Raw genomic sequence first — 26,341 nt, forward strand, 5'->3', positions numbered from 1 at the left:
TATATTCTGTTTGGTAGAATATATGCATGTATCTTTATCATATTTTAATATGTTTATTTGATATTTGTTATTAACTTTTTTGGTCATTTAAACATGAGTTATGGCTGATTAATTGGTTAGCCCACAAGAAGGTATTGCCAGTTTATATTGAGGACCAAATGCAAGTGTAGTTTCAGTATAAGTAGGAGTTCAAAACCCCTAATTAGTCTGTGACATTGGGCCCATCACAGCCTTTTTGAGTTTGCTGTTCCACTTCTATAAATGAGAAGATAGAAATAATAATGATTTCTAAGGTGCCTTCATCCAAATTTCTGTGATTTTAAAGTGTCCTAAAAGAATGTTACCTAAGTATGCTTTTGTGATAGTGCTAACTTGGGAAACAAAACTGCCTAGTAAGATAAATGTCTGATCATATTATTTTCACACTAATTGAGAAGTATTGGGATATGCAGAAACCTATTTGGGTTTTTCAGTAAGGAAGCATGACTTAGTAATAGGTTAATTTACTTAAGATTCATGTTAAAATAATGATTTCTCTTCCTTTACATGGTAATAATTGTCAGGAAGTTTAACAGAGAATATTTGAATTTAATATCACTAAATTTAACTATCCAAATACTTTGATAACCTGGGATTTTATGTCCAAAGAAATCTTTCCATGTTGTGTTAAACTTTCAGTTGAATTAAGTATATAAGTTTATGGGAACCATTGTCTTCCATGTTATTTTTAGTGTTGGCTGGTTATATTTTAAAAGTCATTCTTTTTCCTCATGGACTTTTACCATGTATGATCTGTAATTACAAGTCAGTTTCAGAGTTGGAAAAAATGAGCTAATATTTCATAAGTGAATAATAATTCTATTAACAGACCATATGCAATTCATTATTGACACTTTTTACTTCATTTCTTTTTCAAAGCTTATAGTGTGTCCTTGCACAGTTCTTCAGCTGTGGTTAGAGGTTCGTGGAGGTGAAACTTTTACACTCTACATGATTCTCTGAACTGCTCCTGACAGGTACTCCTCAGACCTGTCTGTGACCAGGAACTGGAAGTTATAGCACGCATTTTAGTGAGTCTTTCCTGAACTTAAATTTATTCAATTTAAAGGAATACATTTCCCCCCCTGAAATTATGTCCCTGTTATTCTTGTGGTGTGAAAATATTTTTTAACGCCAAACAAGTGATTGGTTTTGTGTTAATGCCCTTTTGGTGAAATGAATATGAATCCTATGTTAGTTTCCCCCATTTTTGTTGTTGTCAGGCATTTCAAGGTCTTTTAAATCCAAGCAGCTGGAAACCAGTGGTTTATAGAACATCTTCCTTCATCAATCCTCTTTTCTTGAAAAGGCTTGCTTCTCTGCATCACTGCTCTTCAGAGCCTCTTAGTTAATTTTACCCTTGATTTATTACTCTGAGCTCCTCTCAGCGTTGGGCATGCTTACATGCCCTGCCAAGAATCTCTTTCTGCCTTTCACTTTCCTTCTCTCAGGTGCCAGAATGGAGCAGCGTCGCCCTCAGGATTCTGCAGCTGCTCCTTTCAAGCTTCGACAACCCCTGGCCTGGTTCCAGCCTGTGCTGTTGTGTTCATCACTCTATCACAGGCTGTGCCAAGATCTTTCTCTCTTTGATTAGAGGTTCTCATGATAAAATTAGTTAGCCGGGCTTGATTGACATTTTTCCAAGGATATTTATGCTGGTGCATAGTCTGGGAGGCCCTGATTGCTCTTTAATTATTAAGTTACAAGGAGATATATAGCAGTGGGAAAAATCAGTTTTAGGTGGGAAAAGCACGTTGGTGGCATTTTGAGATGATATTTTTTATTTCTCAGCTGGCAGGTCTTATTCTCCCTCCCTCTCCCCACACTCCCTCTTCACCACCCACTTTGCTGTTATTAAGAATCGAATCAAACATGGCAGATGGATTGCTTGCTTGCATTATGAATCTCAAAGGAAAATGGTGATTGAGGGAGATTATTGAACAGAAAACTAATTTGCTCCTTTCTCAAATTAGGCATATAGGTGAGTCACACTTACAGTGAACTAGTGATGTGTGTGTCTTCTATTTTTTGTAGTACAACGAAGCAGGTCCTCTGTCTGACCTCTGGCAATGTATTAGCCGATCAGAAGAAACAAATTCTTCAAGGATAGAGATGTGGGGGTGACTTGGGGTGTGGTGATGAGGTTATTATCAGTCTGATATTAATACTTACAAATGAAAAGTACAGGCTGTCCCAGGACGGGGCCACCAAGGACTAGGGGTGAGTCCTTTTAGGGTTATTGAGCAAGAGGCTTGACAAATGAAAGCCCTACCAGTAGTTTGAGGTCTGTCCTGAAAGAGAAGCTAAATCACTCTAAAACAGTGATATTCCAGCCCTGTGATGACCTTGGCTGCCGACCAGCTCGTTGGGGAGGTCTGGGACAGTAGAGTGGGATCTTTCCACAAGGCTTAAAATAGGTCCTTAGATCGTGGGGTTGCTTTACATGCAATTTTACTTAGAGGCAGAACAATGAAAAAGAAAAGGTCTTTTGAGGTTCCTGCTGAAAAACTAGTGCTTTTCAGCAGTTAAACCTGTATATGAATCACCTAAATCTATGAATCTGCATTAAACTGCAGAATATGATTCAGTAGTTCTGGGGTGGAGCCTGAGATATTGCATGTTTATCAAACTGTGAAGTGATGCTTAGGCTGCTGGTCTAAGGATTGAATTTTGTGTATATTTGGTAGGCATTTATTTTTGTTCTTGCCCTAGAACTTAAATACCAAATTGAAATCTAAGGCCCACAGGATAAATATTTTTATTCATTCTTATTCATGTTTAATCTTTTTTCTTTATACTTGACTATAAAAATGCTATTTACAATGAAAAAATATATATGGTGAACTATGGGATGAACAGTAATAAATAATAGATATTAATATAACCCAAATTAAATCCACCAACCAACATACTGGAAATTCTTCCTGATCAGAAACCAAATGCTAGGGTATATAAATTGCTATTTGCAGACCTCTCATGCAGTACCATATTCACATGTGCATTACACCAAACAGATGTCTGAGAAACAGATTTTTGTTGCAGATTTTGACACAGGAAATACATCAGGCTCCATAAAACTTAATGGAAAAATGTATTTTTTAACTACAGTCCATTTTTAAAGAACAGATTGCAGTGCATTCAGTGGAATCAAACAGGACTTATTCTTGAGAGCTTTGGCAGAGCCTCCTATCTAGGGAGTTATCTACAAGAATGTCACCTGGTGGCATGGTATTTGATTGGTTATTGATAATGTGGAGTTGGCCATATTGAGTGTCCTATTTTAGATCATGGAAAAAGGATATATTTCTTTACTACACTAAATATTTATCTGGTGAATCATTTCTGGAAGTGAGGGGATCACTGTGGTATTTTGAAATGGAAACACATCCTTCAGTCGTGCATCAGCAATGTGATCTCTGAGTCTGTTTCGAATGGTAATACACCAGGGGCCGAGAGTCTGCCAAACTAGAACATCTGCTTCTAAGACATAGGCTTCTGGTGCATTCTTCTCTGTGAGCCATTACTTTCTTTTGCTTGTTTTCTCAGTTTGTTAAATTTACATTATATTCCATCAACGGCATAGGGAAGAAACCCTCAAAATTCAATTACTATCTTACAACAGAGAAAACTTCAACAAAAGCTTTTGAATTTGGATCAAGATCTAAGAAGTCCTAGTTATTAAATTATATCTTGTGAGACATTTTATTGAAAGTGGTTTTTATTTTCAACTCCCCCCTCCCCCTAGTTCAGTCCTGCCTTGTGGAATCATGTTTGGATATGTAGACCTCTATATCCTTGAGCAGCCTGGTAGGTGGTGGGCCTGTGCCAGTCAAATGGGCAGGCCTGCTGCATAGGGAGCAAGTTTCATATCTGTAGTGTGGTATTGCTACCCTATCAGCCTCTCCTCTGGATACAAATTACTTCTGACCCTGAAGTCTGTTATGTTGCCAGACTGATCTACACCCACATGTCTTTGTCTAACAGGCTTGCTGCTTTTCTTCCGCCTTTCCACTGTCTCTCTTAACCCTTTTTAAGTGGCTCAGAATTGAGCACTTTTTCCTTTTAGCCCCTGTGTTTCTGAAGCATGTTGAATGTACCTCAGTTACATAGGGTGGGGAAAAGGTAGGTTTACAGTTGTGAGTATGTGAAGCATAGAGTTTATGTTTGCATTGTTGTTTATTAATTATGGTATTGTTTTCTATACGAATAATTGTAAACCTACTTTTGCCCCACCCTGTACAATGACACTGCGTTGTAATTATGTGTGGTTTTTAAAAAAAATCCTTATCTGAGGATATGTTTATTGATTTTTTTATTCATTTATTTATTTTATTTTTTTGTTTATTGATTTTTTAGAGAGAAGAGGGAAGGAGGAGGGGGGGAGAGAGAGAGAGAGAGAGAGAGAGAAACATCGATGTGAGAGAGAAACATCGATTGGCTGCCTCCCATACGTGCCCTGATCAGGGATTGAACCTGCTACCAAGGTATGTGCCCTGACTGGGAATCAAACCCACAACCTTTTGGTGTATGGGACGATGCTCTAACTAACTGAGCCACACTGGCCAGGGCTGTAATTGTGTGTTTTTATATGTAATTATTCAGATTATAAACTCCCAGAGGGCAGGGACATAACTGGTTTCATCTTATTGTCCCCATTGCCTAGAATAGTGACAGATCAGAGCAAAACCTCAAAAAATATTTGTTGAGTGAATCAACTTTATTAAAGTTACTGGAATTCCATGTATGTAGATCGCAGTTTCTATGCACATAAAATCATTCTGAAAAACAGGGAGAACTGATGTTTGTGCAAACAAGCTAGACTTTTAGAGAAGCAGTGAGCTGCATCATGAGGTAAGATGTCAGAGAAGGAAAAGATTAACTGGTGCTGCTTTTACAGCCTGATCTTTGCAGATTACTACAAGTAAATATTAGTTCTCATTAATATTTAATTCCTTTAATACTTGACTAAACAGGAAATAGTTAAGCCAGAAATAAAATTTTTATAAGTTACTAGAAGCCCAGTACACTCAGCCCAGCCTGAGCCCTCTTACAGTCTGGGAGCCCCCAGGGGATGTCTGACTGATGGCTTAGGCCTGCTACCTGCAGGCCTAAGCCTTCAGTTGGACACCCTTAGTGCTGCAGCAGAGGTGGGAGAGGCTCCTGCCACGGCTGCTACACTCGCCAGCTATGAGCCCGGCTTATGGCTGAGTGGCACTCCCCCTGTGGGAACTCATTGACCACCAGTTGGCAGCTCTTGCCTCAAGCATATGACCCCTCTTGGTCAGTGAGCCTCATAGCGACAGGTCATTCCACCATTCGGATGATTTGCATATTAGCCTTTTATTATATAGGATTACATTATCCTTCTTTATTCTAAGGTTAACTGAATATCAAAACAGCATCTTCTTTTTAAATATTTGGGTTTTCTTATTTATATTAAGTTTTAAATGATGGGTATCTCCAGAAGAGGAATAATGATTGATTCTTGTGCTTAATGTATAAATTAAATCCTACAAGTCTTGGGTGTAGCAATACATCTGTTGAATAACCATTTCACTTAAATGCATTTACAGGGGTAGACAGGTACAGTGATCTCTTCAGCAGTATTTTAAAATGTATTCTCCTGATTATTATAGTAATGTTTTAGGTACAGCTGGAGGCTGTAGGAATTATCATTAAAAATCAGTATGTATGCTTCAGTGTTGATAAGTAAGGAATTATTAATAGTGTCTGACTTTTAAACAGAGACCCCAGTGAATAGAAGTAGACAAGCCAACATTCAGGATGATTTCTTATCTAGACATATGTCAAATCTGGTTATGTTAAATCATTTTCAGAACACATGTGATTTAAATGGCAGCTCAAAGGATTGCTATAAAGTCTATAAACATCCCAGGTATTTGCTTACACTTCACATACATATGATATTAAGGGGGTTTCTACCTTTAAGCATTTAAGACTTGTGGAAATTAAGTCTGTTGTCAGTATAAATCAGTGGATTAACCTAATGATGTTTTCATAGTTCAGTTCATTGTTTGGCCATCTAAATAAATATGGTTTGGGAATTCACTGTAGTAGAAGGCTGATTTCCAATTAGTATAGTCCAGATTTCTTGTCAGAACCTCTCTTGTTTGAGAGCAGCTTCTACTTTATGTGGTGTTGGCTGGACTTCAGGTTCAGCTGGAGGGTCCAGTGGTCTCACTCATATGCCTCGCATTTGTTGCTGTCTTGCAGCTGGGAACTCACTAGGGCCTTTCTTGCATGACTATTTGGTTTTCCTCACAGCATGGTGCTTAAATTCCAAGGTGTTTTCCAAGATTTAAAGGCAGAAACTGCAGATCTCATAAGACCTAGCTTCAGAATTTATACCGTGTCATTTCTACCATATTCTATTGATCAAAGCAAGGCACAGCCTAGCCCAGGTACAAGGGGAAAGGAAATAGACTCCACTCCATGATGGGAAGAGCAGAAAACATTTTGGCCATCTGTAATCCTCCACAAATCCTCTGAACTATGTACTGTTATAATTCATACTTTCAAGAGGAGGAAACTGAGGCTTAGAAAGGTTAGCTTAATACTCAAGGTTATTCAGTTTCTAATTGGTTTAAGTTCTAGTTTAGATAAGTTTGACTCTAGAGCTGGGGCTTTTCTCTATAGTGATTTGCAGCCTTCAGGGTTTATGCCAATTAGATACATTAGTCTTTCTACTTCAGAGCCAGTATTGGAGGGAGGCTGGTTTTACTGATGCGGGGATTATTCCATTTGCAATCCGACTGAAATAGTTAAGGGATTTGATTCATAGTATTGATCAGCCATCATGATAAACATAACAGTCTCCCTAAATTTGGATATTTTTAAATTCTTGGTTGCAATGAAAGTTACTAGTAAAATTTTTAGACCTGATTATTCTGTGCCTACTACATGTATTAGCGTATTTCCTTACCAAGAACAAATAAATAAAACTGACTTTCTAAACTATAAGTTTCCCAGTGGGGATACTCTGTTCTGGTAGTCCACATTTTTATATGGTTTCAGTGTTCTGGTATTTACTGTTCATTAACATGAAACACAGAGCTCTTAAATTGCCTTTTATTTATTTATTTTTGTTATTTCTGCTGCTTTGTGGTTTTCTTTGTTTTGAGAGCCAATGTTATTCAAGGATTTTTCTTTGTTGAAAAAAGAAAATAATAGATATGCTTTTTATGGCAAACAACAAAATAAAAATCAAGGCTTCCAAATATACTAATAAGTTTTTATGTTTGGTATAATTTCCAAATTCTTATGGTAGATTTTTATGTCTTGACTTCAGGATTTCTGCAGCCTCTGACTAAAGTATATTGAGGAACGTCTGAAAACTGAAAATGTAACATTCCCTGTTGTACTCATGTATTAGTTGCAGGTTGGGAAATGGATTCACAATTTTTGCCCAAAGCATATGGACTTTGTAGTGCCAGAGTTATCTAGTCACCTTTTGCTGGCTGGAATAAAAGTGATGAGAGCCCTGCCGAATGATATGGGACCTCAGAACTTAGGTACACAATAACCTCACTTTATAGAGGACAAACTGATAAGAGAAGCTTCCAGCTCATTTTCATATTATATAATAATGAGATAGCTATACTTGGGTCTAGAACCCCATGCTACCATTGCCATGTTTTCTTCCACTATATTCCAGAATTTCCTTAATGAGGCTTATAGTTGGAAATGTGGGAACCAGTTTTCTAGAAGATCTTATAACTACCACTCAGATACAGAATAAATTACATCCAGTTTAACTTTTGCCAGTTAAGAAAATCTTAGGCCTATTTTTAAAAGATATATTTGTTGATAATAAATCCAGAGACATGGAAGCATGGAATAGACTGTCAAATCTCAGCGGGAAGGAGGGGGTGGGTGGATAGAAAGAGATCAACCAAAAAACATATATGCATATATGCATAATCCATGTACACAGACAATAGTATGGTGAAGGCCTAGGACAGTGGGTGGAGGCAGACTAGAAGGAGTCAATGAGGAAAAAAGGGACATATGTAATACTTTCAACAATAAAGATTTTTTTTAAAAGAAATATTTGTTATTGTTGCTATATTCATAAAGTTTAAGAATTTTATAGTTGTCCAAGAAAATTTTACTGTAAAACTGGTAAATTATTACAGCCATGATTTTCTATGATTGCTTTACCTTTTTGTTTTTTCATTTTGAAGAAAAAAAATCCTAATATGGTCTTACTGTTAAAAAATAGCATTCCGCCCTAACCGGTTTGGCTCAGTGGATAGAGCATCGGCCTGTGGACTCAAGGGTCCCGGGTTCGATTCTGGTCAAGGGCATGTACCTTGGTTGCGGGCACATCCCCAGTGGGTAGTGTGCAGGAGGCAGCTGATCGATGTTTCTCTCTCATCGATGTTTCTAACTCTCTATCCCTCTACCTTCCTCTCTGTAAAAAATCAATAAAATATTTAAAAAAAATAGTATTCCTCTGTGGAACTGTAGACATCTAAGTTACTCTTTTCCTTTGAACCATTATCATACATACATATCATATATCTGGTAAGCTGAAGAAGAAATGTGGGTAATTGAATTCTCAGGTCATGTGTGACTATAAATTTATTTTGTGCCATTCTCTGATAAGGAATACATGTGATATGCTAATTTATCTATATAATCATCAAGGGTTTTCTAAAATAATTCAACTGGAGTCATATTTTATAGGAGATACAGTCTTTAATTAGAATTAGACTCCTCATTTTATTGGAGAAGTTCTTAGACTTTTTGACCTTTGTATTCCCTGCTTTATATTCTAAAAATGTGAAATTATGATTGAGTCCTTCTTTTAGGGAAGGATTTGGAAAAATACTAGTGCACCATTGGTGAATGTACTATGGGGGAAGGGCTAATACTTTTTAGAACATTGGGGATTAGTGGTCAAGTAGGTGGGTTGGGAGACTGCATCAGAGATGCCTTTTCAACTTGAAAGCAAAAGCAACGTGGTATCAGTGGGGCCTGTCAGAGGGTTGTGGGTAGTGGTGTCTGGAAATCTATTCACTGTCCTAAAATCACATTGTAGATTTGCCTGCTGAGAAAAGCAATACAATGACTTTTAATGACATTTTTGTTTCTTATTGAAAGTAGTAAAAGTTAAAGAAAAAATGAAGAAAATTTTTTATAATGTAGTAGTAAAGATTACTATGGTTTTCTTTCTCTCCTTTTTGGTATATTCTGTATATTTTTCTACTTACTATAATGTAATAGTAAGCTTTTTTATAGAGCTAAGACTGGCATACTATTTGTTATGTCACTTTACACTTTTATGATGCATGCATGTGTACATGCGCACACACACAAAACATTATGACAGTGGTTCTCAACCTTCCTAATGCCGCGACCCTTTAATACAGTTCCTCATGTTGTGGTGACCCCCAATTTCATTGTTACAAATTGAACATAATTAAAGCATGGTGATTAATCACAAAAGCGATATGTAATTATATATGTGTTTTCCGATGGTCTTAGGCGACCCCTGTGAAAGGGTCGTTAGACCCCCAAAGGGGTCGCGACCCACAGGTTGAGAACGCTGCATTATGATATGGCATTCATATCAGATTATACCAAACATCAATGAGAAGTGCTTTGCAGAATTGTGTTTGCTTTTATTTTTATATTTGCTCCAATCGTATAAATAAAGATAATTTTAATTTCTGGGGAATGGAATAAGTCTCATGATTTTAGTTTTCTTCAGTTAGTAACACACAACATGAGCACCAGAGAGATGAGCCATCTTGTTCCTCCCCTTGTGGTTCACTTGTCTTTCACTTCATCCACTCCGAGAGAGCTGGGTTGAAGTAGGACAAAGGTATCCATAAGGAAAATTTCCAAAGCCACAAGGAGGAAGTAACTGTCAGGGAACAGATAGTGTGATGGGAAACTATGTTATGCTGCCTCGGGATGTATGACACATTTGTTCACTTTACTTGAGTTTCTGGAAACCACTCAGGGGGAACATAGCATTAATTTCCTTTAGCTTGCTGGTACTTTATTTTGCCACTCACAGAGAAAATTTACAAAAAGGGGAAAGAAAAGATCTCAGAACTCACACAACAAAGATTTTTTTTTTTTTGTAATTTAGATCAAACTTCAGATTTTTAATTCTCTACTTAAACAGCTTTTGTTAAAATTACTTTTCATCAAGGTTTTAGCAAGTTGATGCCTTACTCTGCATGTGGTTTCTGTGGACTGTTTTTATATACTCTTCCTATCTATGTGTTTGTTAGCACTGTTTTGGGGTCAGGAAGTCCTTTCTTATTTATAGTTCTTTAAATATTTTCATAGTTCTTGAAATTAACATTAGTTGGCTGTTATGTGTGAGAAATTGTTATAGGTAAAACAAGACATTTTCTTCTCCAGCGAATACTTATGCTCTGATAGAAATTAAATGCAATATAGGTATAAGATAACCGTGATGCTCTTCAGAGAAAACTTTGTGCTATGGAAGGTAAGGTGAAGTGGCAGCAGTGGTGTGGCATTTAAGAGCCTGGTAGATCACATCTCTGGGAGTGTATGGAGAAGATACCATGGGCGTACTTCGACATAAAACTGATGCAGATGACAGTTAAGCAGGCTGAGGCATAAAACTTGGTATCAGAGAAGAGAAAGAGGTGGATTAACCCAAGGTATGGATCAGGAAAAGCAGACCATTCATATAGCTTGAGGGGAGCACAGAAAAGTGGTGTGAGAAGTCCAGGAAAGGTAGCTTGGTCCCATGGAAGGTAGAAATAATTGAAGAAAATATATATAATAATAAAAGCGTAATATGCTGATTAGACCTGACAGCTGAACGACCTTCCTGATGTCCTTCCAGATAACCTTCCAGATGAAGCTGGGGCTGTGAGGGCCGAGGCAAGCCACTGCAGCTGCGAGGGCCGAGCCCCTTGCACGAATTTCATGCATCGGGCTGCTAGTTTATTTTAGGAGAATTTTTAACTATATTCTGTAAAGTAAAAACACTAACAAAAGCCATCTCTGAAGTGTCAGATATGAAACAAAATTAAATGGTGGCCTATTAGGAATTGCAAAGAAAAAAAGTCAATCTAGTTTTTGAAATAATGTTGTTTCAAGGGCAAGTTTGTTTTGTTTGTTGGTGAGACTCCTCTTCTGTCAAATTACCCCAAGCTATAAAAATATAGTTTGAACTTATAATGCTTCAAAAGAAATAGAAAAAAAAAGAGAGAACAGAGTTCTATCTTCTGGTTGCTTCTATATGAATCTCACAGCAACAGTGACTTTCTGCTTAGTTCACAGAACTTGTATTTTATCTTAAATGAAAAGAAATGTAGAAGTAGTTTTTTTTTTCTTTTCTCTTTCAAGTAGTAGACTAGTCTATATTTTTAAGATTTATTTTACAAAGGGATACTTGTTACAGATTTGGTTTAATCAAAAGACCTCTAATACCAAAGACAAAATAATTTTCTTTATTGAAGTAGATATTGTTAAGCTTTTAAAGCAGATGAAAGTACCAGCGATCATATTATAGTGTAGTAGGTTCTCATAATAAATTTTCCATATAACACTGTTTGCTGAAATCATCAAAGGGATGTTGTTAACCCTACTTTGACATTGCCACAAAGTTGAAATAACATTTAAAAAATATTTGGGAAGCTTTATTGAATATATTGAGATATGGTTTGCTGTACGTAGTCCTTTTCTTCCTGTAAACTGCTGTTATAATCATAGATTTTAAAATCCACATGGCTTCATTTAACGATATCTAATTGCTAGCCTAATTCACATTCTCTCTCCCTTCCCATTTTAGGGCCACATTTTGGTCAGAACTACTCCACACCAGAAATTACACAGTGCTCTCATGGCTTACTACCTTTGTTCTGGTTCTATCTCAGCTTTACTTTCACAATTTTCTATACCCTGGGAGATCTCTCAGCCCCTTAAATTCATTAAGAGTAGGATTGTATCATCTGTATCTGGGTCAAGCTATATAACAATCAAGATTTGCAGAATAAATGACTAAATGGATGAATCAAATACTTGCCCATTGTTTACTGTGGAATTATCAAAGGCCACATAGCAATTGGATCATAAGGCAAGAGTGGTGGTTTTGCCTTATTAAGATGGTCATCAGTATTATATGGGAGAAAGAAGAAAGACTGCTATGATGAATATTTATACTTTTAAATAGAAGGGGTAGGTAATTAATAATTATAGTAAGTAACTGATTTGTTAAGAATTTTAAAAAGTAAATGTGGTAGGCTTTGCCTACATGTCTTATTTATTTCTCACAACAAAGAAATAAATTTAATTGAAAATTTTTAGAGATGAGGAAACAGATTCAGACAGAGGTTATGTAACTTATTCAGGACTACCAGGAGAAGAAGGGAGTGAACCCAGTACTATCAAACTTCTGAACCAAACTCTTTAATATAGGATAGTTGGTAAATTAAGCATAATATCTTTTGCCTATCTCCTGGAATGTGTCATAGGGTATTACAATTGAACATCATGGGTATATTTCCTGGTTGAGTTATGTTTAAATAAGGCATTTGTAAGTTGTCCATTTAAAATTATTTATTATAGAAGGCAAATGTATTTACCCTAGGGGCAGCATCCTTATTTTGAGGGGTACCCTCTTGCTCTTGTTCAAGAGTATACTATAGGGAGCTCCCAGCTCATCTTTCCCAGCCACACTTTCAGGGCTTTGTCTCCCTAGCCATGTTAGTGGTGTATTATTATGTTTTCTTTAACAAAATAAAAAAATCCTTCATTGGTTACCTATTTTAGTGAAGTTTTTTGAATGACATAGTTTGCTAAATTCCTTTTTAAGTGAGCCATTCCATTTCTATGAAGTGGCATGGAGCAGATTGAAAATTGCCCTTCTGCCTGAGTCTTGGGGTAGATCTTTCCTGGGCACATTCCTGACTTCTCTGATAACTTGGGGAGATTCTCAGTCTTTGTTGGCATTTGGACTTTTAAAATGTGCTTCATTCTCCCCTTCGAAGTACTGAAAACTTAAAAGCATCTGAGCAAGAGAATGGGTAAGATCCACTTTTATTTAAAACTCTCAGGATCCATCTTAATCATAGTCTATTCCTAAGAGTCTGCTCAAATTCTTAGGAACTATAATATTCACAAGATAAAAATAACTGTTTGAAGTAACTCTATTTACCTATCCTGGAGGCCGCTACATCAGAAATTCTGTGAATGGAAATTGCTCTTTAACTAGATGTGAGTCTTATTTTAAGTGCCACTGTTTATATTTTTATGTCTTGCCTTTTTTTGTATGTTGATTTTGTTTCACCTTATAAAGATTAGAAAGAACATGCTTTAGCTTTTAAGTGTGAGAATTGAATTATTAATAGTTTTTAATTAAAAAATGGTCCTCTCCTGTTTTTTCCCCAAAGCAGTACATTCTCATAAACTCTGGACCTCACTAACATAAAGTGTCATTTAAAGTGTTTCACTAATTAAGCATGTAAAGCTTTTTATTTTTCTTTGATTTATGACACAGTTTTTTTTTTCAAAAAAAGAAAATGCAAAATTTACATGCAATCTAATTAGATTACGTTCTTTTTGTGCCCCCTCCCCCATATTTTAGTGGAGGCTGCTAATGAAATCTTGATTTATTTTGTATTTTTAAGATTTAATTTATTACATCGAGATGGCTATAGATGTTGTATTGCCCCCACCATATCCTAATATTTAAAAAGCCAGGGGCCATCATGACCAAAACAACCAGATGGACAACTGAACAGCAGGCCGTGTGGGGCGACAAGGCCAGCAGGGGGGGTTAGTGAGGGATGACCAAACAACTGAACAGCAGGCTGTGTGGGCCGACCAGGCCGGTAGGGGGAGCAGTTGAGGGCTACCAGGCCAGCGGGGGGGAAGTTGGGGGCAACCAGGCTAGCGGGGGAGCAGTTGGGGGTGATCAGGCAGGCAGACAGGTGAGCAGTTAGGAGCCAGCAGTCCCAGATTGTGAGAGGGATATCCGACTGCCGGTTTAGGCCCGATCCATGGATCAGGCCTAAACTGGAAGGTCCCGGATTGTGAGAGGGATGTCCGACTGCCGGTTTAGGACATCCCGCAAGGGGTCCCGGATTGGAGAGGGTGCAGGCTGGGCTGAGGGGACCCCCCCATGCAGAATTTCATTCACCAGGCCTCTAGTTGTATAATAATCATCTACTTATGCCTTTTTGCTGCACAATATGTTATACCTTTATTAAGGGTGGGATTGTATCATTCTTCATCAAAACTTGTGCACCCTGAGTCTCCGAATGATGTTGGCTGTAGCCACGGTAAGCTTCAGTGCTTATTCATGAATAGTGCAGCATCATCATTTCAATTGTGTTAATTCACTCTGGCTCAGCCTTGCATTCTGTGCAGTAATATAACTTGACTTTTGGAGAAATTAATTTATACCATTTTAAAGAAATACAGTGTTAAGTGATTGAGTGTAGGATTAAAGAGGTACTTTGCTCCTTAGATGATATTCTTGACATTGCTTATACATTGTGTGTGTGTGTGTGTGTGTGTGTGTGTATTTTTTTTAATGTAGCTAGCTTTCCTTCTTCTCTTCCCCATCTCTGTTTTTCTTCTCTTTTCCTCCCTTACTTTTCTTCATGGCTCCTCTAATATTAACATCTTTACTGATTTACCCAGTATTGAAATCCAGAAGCTACTTTGGACTACCTGGTATATCAAAATACTTTTATTTCATAATTATTTCTTAATAACAAAATCTCACACAAAACAAAATTTTAAAAAAGGGCTTGTGATGGTTAATGGGAAATGTGTTAGTAATTAGTCAAAATAAAGTAACTCTTACACTAAAAGTGAACGAGTATTGCAAAATTTCTTGTAAAATTAATTACATTTATAATTATAAGATTATTGAGTCTTTGTAGACATAATTTTATATTTTCATTGTTTTGGGGTAGGGAGTTTTAGTGATGGAAACCTTCTTAATTAGTAAGCATCAAATCTTTATTAAGCAGTCATTATTGTTGGTCTTATGATGAGATGTAATCAAATGAGCTTAGGGAGAATTGGACAAATATGGGAAAGTTTTATAATAGGAAAAAACATTTCAGCTACAAAGAAGATGTATAGTTGTTGCCCTCTTTCCACTGTAATCATGGTTAGAGATGACTGTATTCTTGGCATTTACTTTTGAATTAGGAAGTTATTTAGGAAGTTATTTTTTTAAAGCTCTTTCAATGTTCAGAGAAGGCTAGGGAATTAAAACACATAATGTCTAGAAAATATAGTAAACAAACAAAACAGAAACCCACACAATTATATGAAAAACAAAACCTATTTGCCCTGGTAATAAATTTAAATGACATCAGATAGTAGAATTATCTGTGTGTGTCTTTTTTTTTTTCATATCTTGATGTTGATTGCAAGCTCTGTAAATCAGTCTTTTCAACAATGAATTTCCAAAATAATCACTTACACATTTATGGTATGTATGTGTATTTGAAAATTTGCATGGAGGGACCTGGAGAGTATTATGCTAAAGTTTAGCAGCAAAACGAAATAAATTAGGCAGAGAAACACAAGTATCTCATGATCTCACTCATGTATGGAATATAAGGAACAAAATAAACTGATGAACAAAATAGGTTCAGAGACATGAAAGAGGATGTGTGGGGTGGGGGTGGGGAATTGAGTAGGAGAGGAATTGCTAAGGAACATATGCAGATCCACCAACTTGTATGTCTCTCTATCTATCTATCTATCTATCTATCTATCTATCTATCTATCTATATATTCATTCTGTGGACACAGACAATTGGGTGCTGAAGGCCTGGGGCAGGGGTTTATGTGGGTTAGAAGGGATCAATGGGTGGGGGAGGGGACATATGTAATACTTTCAACAATAAAGATTTAAAAAATAAATAAAATAAATATAGTCTGTTATATGTGGAAAATAAGGTAACATGAAACTCTTGCATTAACATACAGTATGTTTAACAACTTGAATTTAAGTTGTTTTTAAAGACTAAGGCAAAACTCACTTTCATTGCCTTAGAATGCAAAAAGTCAAATAAAGATTTGATAACTCATTTGCCAGAACAAGAAAATTAAACTACACACATTTTATAATTAAACAGTGGTTAGATATATAGGTACTAGTGATTATTAGAGCTTCAGGGCTGTAAATTATAAAGAGACAATGTTACTATTTCTGTTTTAAAGTTTAGTGTCTACATAGCCAGTGGGTCAAATATCGAAAATGGGTAATCATTGGCATTGTGCTTCAGACTTTAGATCTTAACAAATATAAATGGAAAACATTTGGATATGATTAAAGAACAAAGAAACAAGGGGATGGAGAACAACCAATTCAGAAAATATGAAACAGTTGGTTTGCCCTAATTATAGCCATCTTGATTTTTCTTTTTTCTTCTGTATGTATCAGTTGGAGTTTCAGTAGAAAATTAACCCTTTGCCTAATTATAGAAATAAATTTGGTGCAGATTTTCTGAAGTGACTTTATGCATTTCCCTAAACTCAGATTTCAAAAGTCAGTTGCAGTTTGTGTTGGCCACAGTGCTTTCCTTTGATATAGTTCAGCAGTTTGCTTTTCATTTTCTAAGACTGAATTTCTTATATCTACAGTCATCTAAATGAGGGTTTGTTGACATAAATGAGAAGATCAAAGATTCAACTAATTGAAGAAGTTTCACATTTGAATTAGTCAGAGTTGTACGGAAATGTGGCTGAATCTAAGCAAATGATGAAACATTATGCATAATGATAATGATTTTGCAGATTGTTTATTGTTGCTAGTAAAGCACTAAAATAAGGTCTAAGTCCTGACCCTTCTTTTACATGAATTTTCTCATAGCTAATAAAGGTTATGGAAATTGGGACATTTTGGTTTTCCAGTAGAGATGAATTTATTGAGATGTAGATTACTTTATACTTGACTGCTTGCTTTTCATTCTTTTTCCACTTTTTATCACAAGTACTTTCATTTATTCTGTATTCATATCACATAAAAAGTTACATATTTCTTTTGTAATAAACCATTTAGAAAGAGTCATACCCATTGACTTTATTGACAGGTGTATATTATATGATCTCGTTGGTACCTAACATGTTTATTTTTGCTTGTTATTTGAGAGTCATTAAATACAGACACATAAGTAAAAAAGAGAAAAAAGAACCAAAACTTTCAGTGTCAAGGTTTTGTTGAAAGATTGTAGGATTTTATATACATTCCACATTTGATAGCTTACTCTGTTAATTTTCCTCTGTATTTACTTTTAGTCCTGAAATAATTATTGTACCCCCAACTCCTACCCTTCAGACCCCTCAACAGGCACACAAATGCATCTAAAGCTTCAAAATGGAATTGTTGTATATGTATATATTGAATGCATAAACAGGAATATAAAGAAACAAGGTCACTTAAAAAATTATGATTTACATACACTCTGGCTGGATGGATTGTCGTCCTGTGCACCAAAAGGTTGCAGGTTTGACTCCCGGTCAAAGCACACACCCAGGTTGTGGGTTTGATCTCTGTTTGGGTGCATACCGGAGGCTTTAAACAGAGATGTGTTTCTCTCTCATCTCTCTCTCTCTCTCTCTCTCTCTCTCTCTCTCTCTCTCCCCTCCCCCCCCTCTAAAATCAATTAAAAAAACAACAACACACATATCCTTGGCTGAGGATTAAAAAATGATTAACATTATTAAGGTTTAAGCTTATGAAATGGTAGGAAGGAGTGCAGATGATACTACTATTTTGAAATATGAGTCATACTTTGTATTGTCTTAAATCATGTCAAAATCTCCAGAACTTAACCTGGGCATTAGAATAGAGACAGTATCTCCATTTCCCTTGATTCCAAACCATTTTAATTCATTTTGGCTCCCCATTTCTTGTGTGCATTTTTTAATCCTCGCCCAAGGATATTTTTCCATTGATTTTTAGCGAGAGTGGAAGAGGGAGAAAGACAGAGAGAAATATCAATGTGAGAGAAAGACATCGATTGGTTGCCGCCTGCACGAGCCCCAACCAGGGCCCGTGCCAGGGAGAAGCCTGCAACCAAAGTTCGTGCCCTTGCCTGGAATTGTACCCGGGACCCTTTAGTCTGCAGGCCTATACTCTGTCGATTGAGCAAACTGTCCAGGGCAGGCACCCCATTTTTTATAGCAGGAGCTCTTAACAAGGGGAGTAGTACATGAGAATTGCTCAAGGAGCTTCTAAAATATGCACATATTTGGAACCCATCATCAAAAACTCTGACTTTTTCATAGGAGTGGAAAGTGTATTTGACAAAAAACTTTTTCATTATTTCAGATGCCTCTGTGTCATGTTCCAACCAAATATTCTCATCCTGTCTCATGCCATTTCCTCCACTCATCTTCTGTTCTTCTCTAGCCATGCTAAACATAGGTATTTTATAAACAGTTTTATTCCACATCTCTGTGCTTTTGTACATGTTGTTCCTACTCTCCTGTTTTCTCCATTCTAAGTCCCAAATCTGTCAAACAAATGCTTATCTTTCTAGATTCTCCTCTAATGACATGTCTTTCCTTACTCTCCCATGTTGAAATAGCCACTCTGTATTTAGCATTAATATTTGATTACTTTTTTCGGTGTCCATCTCTTCCATTAAATTCATGTAATTTATTTTGTTCTTGTTTATGTTAAATGACTATATGGATTAGTAAGTGAAAAGCCTGTTAGGAATTGAAATGTACAACTTTTTATGCTCATTATTTTTTAAGGTCATTATTAAATAGAGTTTCATGATCAACCACCAACACCTAGGTGGATACTGTATGTAATTTTATTTTTCATAATATATGGTACTATTTAAACATATATATTTATTTATTTTTCTTTTTTTTTACCCCCTTGTGTCTACAGGCGAAATCTCACAAAACTGTCCCTTATCTTCAGTCACATGCTGGCAGAAATCAAAGCAATCTTTCCCAATGGGCAATTCCAAGGAGATAATTTTCGTATCACGAAAGCAGATGCTGCTGAATTCTGGAGAAAGTTTTTTGGAGACAAGTAAGTAAAAATCATTTTCTAGTTTGGCTCCATCTTTGAAGAATGACTTAGTCCTTCCTCTGTTTCCATATGGTATAGATTTTAGTTAGTAGTTTGAAAATTTACTTGAGTGTTTTTGATAAGTATTTTGAGTACTAATTTTTCTGTTCAGTGACCACAAGTATACCTCAATAACTGAATAGTTTTATTTTATTACCGAGTAAATATCAGTTATACAGCATTTATTTCATGATCATTCATTGAGTTAGTTTGCTCTAAGAAGTAGGCGTATGTAAAACAGTTTCTGTACATGAGATGCTCATAACTTTTTATAATTTAGTAAACACACAGGACATATGTACAGAATAAGAGACAAAAAAGAGATAACTATGAAGATGGTGTTATTAGTTGTTCTGACAGTTTAGCGCGGAGCAGTTGCTTCAGAATTTCAGGAGTCAGGGACTGCTTCCTAAAGGAGGTGGTGGTTAAGCTTGGTTAAGGCCTGAAATCCAGGTGTGAGGAGGCCTTAGAACCTTGATTCAAGCTTTCTTTGTATCATTGCACAGAAAGGACATATGTGTAGTAAACAAGGAATATAAGTAAGATAAAGATGTTTTCCTTTAGGTACTTCCTGCTCAGACTCAGGTGAGTGTGGTAAATAATAGGAGTTAAATGTTTGAAGCCAGCATAACTTAAAACTTACAAAATTTAAAAAGAATTTGTTGGGAATTCCCAGTAGGTTGATCAATACCTGAACATCAGGAGGCAAATGTTTTCTTCTGTAACCTTTGAAGGGTCCCTTTGATGAGAGTGCACATCAAAATGTCCTTGAATGTAGGCAGAACCCCAGCTGAGTATTCAGGAGGAAGAGATTGCTTACACATGGATTATTGTTTTCATCCGATAGTTAAAGGCCTATGTTTATACATTAACTGCGAAATGAGACATATAAAATGTTGGTATATGCTTTTGGTAGTCTTAGTTCTCTGATGCTGGTGAATTAACTGTAATATTGTCTTTGTTTTTTTCTTTAGGAAGTGCTATGTTTATCTATAGTTACCACCATGATTAGAATATACTTACAAAAGCAAAGCACATTTTATTACATACATAATTTTTGGACTTTGAGATTGTGAAAGTCTTTTTCCCACTTCTTAAATACAATATGTTTTGCATTATTTTTGGCACTAAAGGAGGAAATGCCACTATTGTCATTACTAGGGACATTCTGTAGTCCAGAAATCTAGCTATTGGCAATGCTCTGATGTCCAGTCACAAATGAGGAATTAAAAAAGAAATGAGAATAATAGTCAAGAGTGTATTAATTACATATTTGTGAATAGTAGAAAGGAGAGAGGTGTTGAGGAGTTCTGAGTAAAAGAGAAAATTTATGGAAGTCACAGTTCAAATGTCAACACTGAGAAGATTTCTGGAAGTCACAGTTCAAATGTCAACACTGAGCCTAATGCAAATTGTTGGTTACCTTCAAAATAATTCTCATCTTAACATTTTAAGAAAATCTACAGGACAAATTGTGGTATTTCTTTTTGAAAACTGAAAAATTTAGTGAGTCATGAAATTACTTGTCAAAAGGTCAGTAAAAACTGGAAAGATTGCTCACACATTTTTCAAGAGAGGAGTTTGTTTTGTTGGCACCTTAAGCCACAGAGCATTATGCATTTGAGACATCTTTATTTCCCTTTATTTATAGCCATAGACATCAAGGAGCTGAAGTTTCTGTTCAACTGCTACATGAGTGAAAGTGCTACTAAATTAAATGGGATTCTTGAAATACCGATTAAATACTCTCTCTACCTCCCAAATCCTTGCACTTACATCTCCTGTCTTCACTTATTTAAGAAGCTGCTTAGTTTTTCTTTAACATTTTTACTTTTGGGATGAGAGCCAAAGTTAAAACTCCTTCTGGAATTCTGATATAGTTCTGTAGTCATCAAAATTAATGATTCTTTTAATAGATCATTGGAGAAACCATCTTTATATTCTCTGTGGGTTTTCAGCTTGTCGTTCCACAATATTTTATTGAACGCGAGTGAACAAATGAATGAATGATATAGCCTTTCAAAAGGTTGAATTCGTTTATCTTCCTTATGCTCTGATACTAGTTTGCATTTCACATAACTTAGTTCTTGCATGGAAGCATTCCTGTCATTTATCATTTATCCAGCTTTCCATTGAGGTCACGTGAGAATTCTTTTAATTGCCCTAACTAGCACCTTTGAACTTAAAGCAGCATTTTTGCCCCAGACTGAACCATTGAGGGGTTAGTTCCAAAAACCAGCCAAACAGATTATGATTTTTGTAAAGCAGCTTTTAGCTTAAGGAGTATTGTGACTTTTTACCCCCAAAAGAACTATCAGTAAGAACAAATTAAGATTGACTTAAAATTGGGAAAAAGCTATTTTTCAAAGGACATTGTAAAACTTCTACAGGCAATTTTAGGATTCAGGCCTTATAAAAACAGGCAGCAGACATAAAATCTTTAGGTGTCATGCCTAATGCTTACTTTCTCTGCTTCTCAACCTTTTGAAGTCATGGCAGGGCCCATCTCCCTGCTCAGGACCCAAGCTCAGCTGTGCAGAGACCTGCCTGCTTGAGGTCCTGAGGGGATCAGTAGAACATGTTGTGTCAGGGTAAACTGGTTGGGGAGTTCTGTATTTGTTAGACTCTTATGCAAATGGATTGAATGTTTTCATAGTTGAGTTCTGCTTTTGCTTACTTAGTCATTGATTAGGAGATGGTAGAAATATGTAGGAAAAGAGAAGTGACATTATTGAATAAACTAGAGGCCTGGTGCATGACATTCGTGCACTCAAGGGGGTCCCTCAGCCAGACCTGCACCCTCTTGCAGTACGAGAGCCCTTGGGGGACATCCTTAGTGCTGCTGAGGAGGCGAGAGAGGCTCCTGCCACTGCGCTCGCCAGCTATGAGCCCGGATTAGGACTTCTGGCTGAGCAGTGCTTCCCCTGTGGGAGCACACTATCCAACAGGGGGCAGCTCCTGCATTGTGCGTCTGCCCCATGGTGGTCAGTGCGTGTCATAGCGACCGATTGTTCTGCCATCCGGTCGATTTGCATATTACCCTTTTATTATATACTAGAGTCGTACGCCAATTACCATGTTTCTCTTTTATTAGTGTAGATGATGATGTGTGTAAGTAAATTCTGCAAAATGAGGCCAATACAAAACTGAATCTTTGTACTGTAGATTAGTAATTTGTAATCTAGAAACTTTAGCATTAAGTTTCAAGAAATGTGTTACTAGCTTTTAAAGGAAAGACACATTAATATATTAGACTCTGGTGACATCATTTTTCTAAGCAGGTCAGATAGCAGTTACTGGGCTACTCCTACTAAGTACTTTTGACATTGTGGAGATTCAGACATGCATTTCTAACTGAATTATAATTCAACAAGAACCTTGGATTCTAACTCCTGAATATTCTTATATGTCCTCTCTTTCCCATCTTTGCTTCAAGTTCTGTTCTTCAATTTCAAATTCAGATTCTTTTCTGACTTTGTGGTGCGTCTTCCTCTCTTCTGTAACAACCTATCCAGTTGTTTTTCTTAGTGAGACCAGCGACCTTTCTAAAAAGTAGAACTAATCATTCTATTTTGTTTTCCTGAAGTACTTCTATAAATCCTTATTGATTCTGGGTTAAAGTCTAAAATCCCATTAACATGACAAACTTTAGGAACTATTTTTTCCAGCTTCATCTTTTTGTACCCAGCTCATCCTCAACGAAATAAACTATCCAGCACTCTACACTTATTTCCTAATGTGCGTCTTCTCCCCCCCACCCCAACTCTCCTATCCCCCCACCTGATTGTGTTTGTTTCTCTTTTTTGCATTTACTGGGTGGGAAACCAGTTTCCCATGATCTACCCAGTGTTGCCACTTTGAAAGCTTTCCTTGACTATGCTAATCTAAGGTGGACACCCTTGCTCTATGCTTCCAGATACCCTTGCTCACATCTGTCATACTAGACCACAGTGAACTTCTGACATGTTTGCATTTCCCCATAGACTAGGAGGGTTCCTTGAAGTCAGGAACGATGTCTTACTCATTTTTTTTTTCCTCAGAGCCTGGCACATATCCTGGTATGTGTAGGCACCAATAAATGTTATCAGACTGTATAAATAATTGAATGGGTAGGTGGATGGGTGATATCTATTTATGATCAATATTTTCAATGACTTTATTCTCTACAAATTGTTGTTTGTATCATCAGTTCCCAGAGTTCTACTCCCTGAATGCCTCTTTCCCTCTTTTTTACCATCCTAGATTTTGACACCCTTCTTCAAATCTAGCTTAGAAATCCCCCTATTGTGGTTATTCTCAATAATGTACACCCTGTTATGCATTCATCTTTAATTACTCCATGCTTTGTGTTCTTATTATGTTTTAAATACATTTATATTATTGAATGTTTATTATATGGGTCTTTCCACTTGACTATGAAGTGCTTATTGATTTTTTTATTCAAAAATTAGTGAAAACATTTATTAGAGTTATGTGTTGAACTCTGTATTTATTGCTTTCATACAAGCTTACCCTATTTTCAATATAATGTTGAATCATTCTTTAAATGGTTATTGAATTAGTCCTTTTGGTATTGTAGTATATTTAGCAGTGATAGTTGAGTTCCTGGCATATTTTTCCAGCATTTAAGTTCTCTCTTCCTTTACTTATGTCCTCCTGTTCTTGAGTGAAGTGGATTATTTGGCTCTTTCCTGACACATCAGCAATTGTAGGTTTCTGTGTCCTTATTCTTATTGCTCTTTCTTAGTGAAAATTTTTATAATCTTTGTCAACAGAGTTATTACTAATCTTTCAATGTTCACCTCACTATGGTTCTCTCCTTATTGTTGTTACTAGATATCTTTTTTAAACTCTTCTAAGCTCTTGCTTAGCCCCTGACATTATTTTTGTTGTTTCATTAAGATTATTTGTATAGTTATCTTACTTCTTGTTAGACTATAAGCTCCATGAAATCAGGCTTATTTATTAATCTTTGAATTTCCTGAAGTAGCTCAACACAGTGTCTCAAGTTTAGATTTTCAGAAACTGTTGTTCATTTAATTGAAATGAGTTAAAGACACATGCCCTGGTTGTGGGCTCAATCCCCAGTATGGGGCGTGCAGGAGACAGCTGATTGATGATTCTGTCTCATCATTGATGTTTCTATGTCTCTCTTCCTCTCCCTTTCATTCTGAAATCAATAAAAAAATATATTTTAAAAAATAAATAAAATTGTATGTATCCCTGTATAAAAGTAGGGTAGAATGTAAGGAACTGTCCTGTTTACCAGGGGCGGAGATCTATTTAAAGCTCAGTTCATTGCCTCTACCTTTGATTTCCTGGGGAAGTGGTATGGACCTCCTTTGGTTTCCTGTATTTTCACTTTTAACAAGAGACAAAGGACAATGGTTGCTTTACCTTTCCAATGTGTGAGATGCTTGTTTTTCTAGCATATTAACGATCAGTTTTCCCTCTAGTCAAGCAAGAGGCAACTTAGTCATATTTAATTAAAGGAGGGGTTGCACAATAGAAATTAAGGACTTTTACAAGGAAACTGCAGCAAGAGCTCTAGAGAGCAAGGGGAAAAAAACTAAAATAGAACTCGAGGAGTGCATTTCAATATTTCTATTTAGTCAAATATTATTACCTGTTTTTAAAAAATCAAGGTATCTTTATGTCAATGAGGAAAATAAAATTATAAGTCTATTTTGTTCAATTCATCCTAACATAGATCCTAGATATAAAAAGAAAATAAGATGCTAAATTATAATTTTCTGTCTTTTAAGAAGTATGTATTTAATTTTAGGAGGACAGTATATTAAAAAATGATAGATACTTAAAATCACTTTGTCCCATTAGGAAAGTTCCTGAGGAATTATTTACTAGACTGGTCAAGAATGCTCAGGCCCGTGGAGGAGCTGGTATTGTGTGTGGGTTGCACAAATGTTAATGAAGAGTCTAGCAGTCTATTCAGTAGAGAATGCGATCTTTGGGACTGAATTGTTCTCGTGTCTGCTGTAGAGAAAGATGCAACGTAACTTCAAGGTTATATAATTGCCATTCATTTTACCCTCTTCCCCTCCCTTTTTCCTTCTCTCTCTAGTTGAGCCCTGCAATAAATGACATTTACCTCAGTAAATCACCAAGATTTAGGTTCTGGTTCTCATTTTTAAAATCTCATTTTATTAGAACGAAGCATATGTTTAGAGAATGGACACAGTTTAGCTAAGCTCACAAGCTGATCTGTAACTCTGTAACCAGAGTAATGTGTTGTTGTTTTTTGTTGTTGTTGTTTTTAATTTACCACGATTAATGCTACTTTTAGGCAGATGAGGATGCTTGTGTGTCACTGTAGATAAATTATATGTGGAGCCATATCATATCCAGAACATTCCTTGGTGAACATGAAAATCACTATAAGAATTGCCTGCCTCTAGGACTAAAGTAATTGTTATTCTCTCTCTTGGACTTTGCTCTGAAATACTTGTCCATTTCTGCCCTGTTGGACTTCCTTTTCCATATGCAAAGTTGCAGTTTTTAAACTTTCTTTGGAGGCCTGATAAAAATGGGGACCATTGATTGGTTTTAGGTGGATCACTATTGCTGAATATGGATAATGAATTTGAGCAGTGATTTCTAAACCCATTCCAGTTGAATCACTTATTACTAAGAACTTTTTGAGCATATCTACCTGGCTGTCAGTCTAATATTAAATTAAAAAAATAACGACTTTCACAGCTGAAAGCTTTTTAAAAAAGAAAGGGTTTATTGAGCCATATGCTATTCAATATGGGACCAAGTTCTAGGGCAAAGCCTAAACCACAGTAGCATGGCTAGGTAGAAAAGACAAACATGTCCATGGTCTTAGAAATGATTGTTACCTTGTACATTTATATTTTGGAGAAGAAAAGTATAAGTTGTGTGGAAAAACTTATATTGGTTACAGATAAGGGGAGTGGGAAAATGTGGAGTAGGGCAGTTTTAAAATAGGTGCACAATCTGTAAGAAATACTCATTTTTGTTGTTGTTGTTAATCCTCACCCAAGGACATTTTATTTTTTTTTTGCAGCCATCAAAAGGAATTTTAATATCTTTAGATACTATGGAGTGATTCTCACAGTATTTTTTTTTCTTTTTTTAAAAATAAATCTTTATTGTTCAGATTATTACTGTTCCTCTTTTCCCCCCCATAGCTCCCCTCCACCCAGTTCCCACCCCACCCTCTGCCCTTACCCCCCCCTGTCCTCC

General features: G+C 36.3%; 1 protein-coding gene across 6 annotated transcripts in view; it reads left to right on the forward strand.

Moving 5' to 3' along the window:
- The window catches only part of CBLB (Cbl proto-oncogene B, E3 ubiquitin protein ligase), a 231,067-nt gene that overhangs the window by 83,270 nt on the left and 121,456 nt on the right, over window positions 1-26,341 (forward strand). For all 6 annotated transcript variants that reach the window (XR_001364241.1, XM_005877423.2, XM_005877425.2 and 3 more), the window contains exon 4: window positions 18,929-19,075. Coding sequence is in view for 5 of the 6 variants with exons in the window: in XM_005877423.2 (XP_005877485.1) it covers window positions 18,929-19,075 (147 nt within the window). In the remaining variant the exon portion in view is untranslated. The remainder of the gene's footprint in view (window positions 1-18,928; window positions 19,076-26,341) is intronic.

Source organism: Myotis brandtii, unplaced genomic scaffold (genome assembly GCF_000412655.1).
Source record: "Myotis brandtii unplaced genomic scaffold, ASM41265v1 scaffold519, whole genome shotgun sequence".
NCBI classification, from domain to species: domain Eukaryota; kingdom Metazoa; phylum Chordata; class Mammalia; order Chiroptera; family Vespertilionidae; genus Myotis; species Myotis brandtii.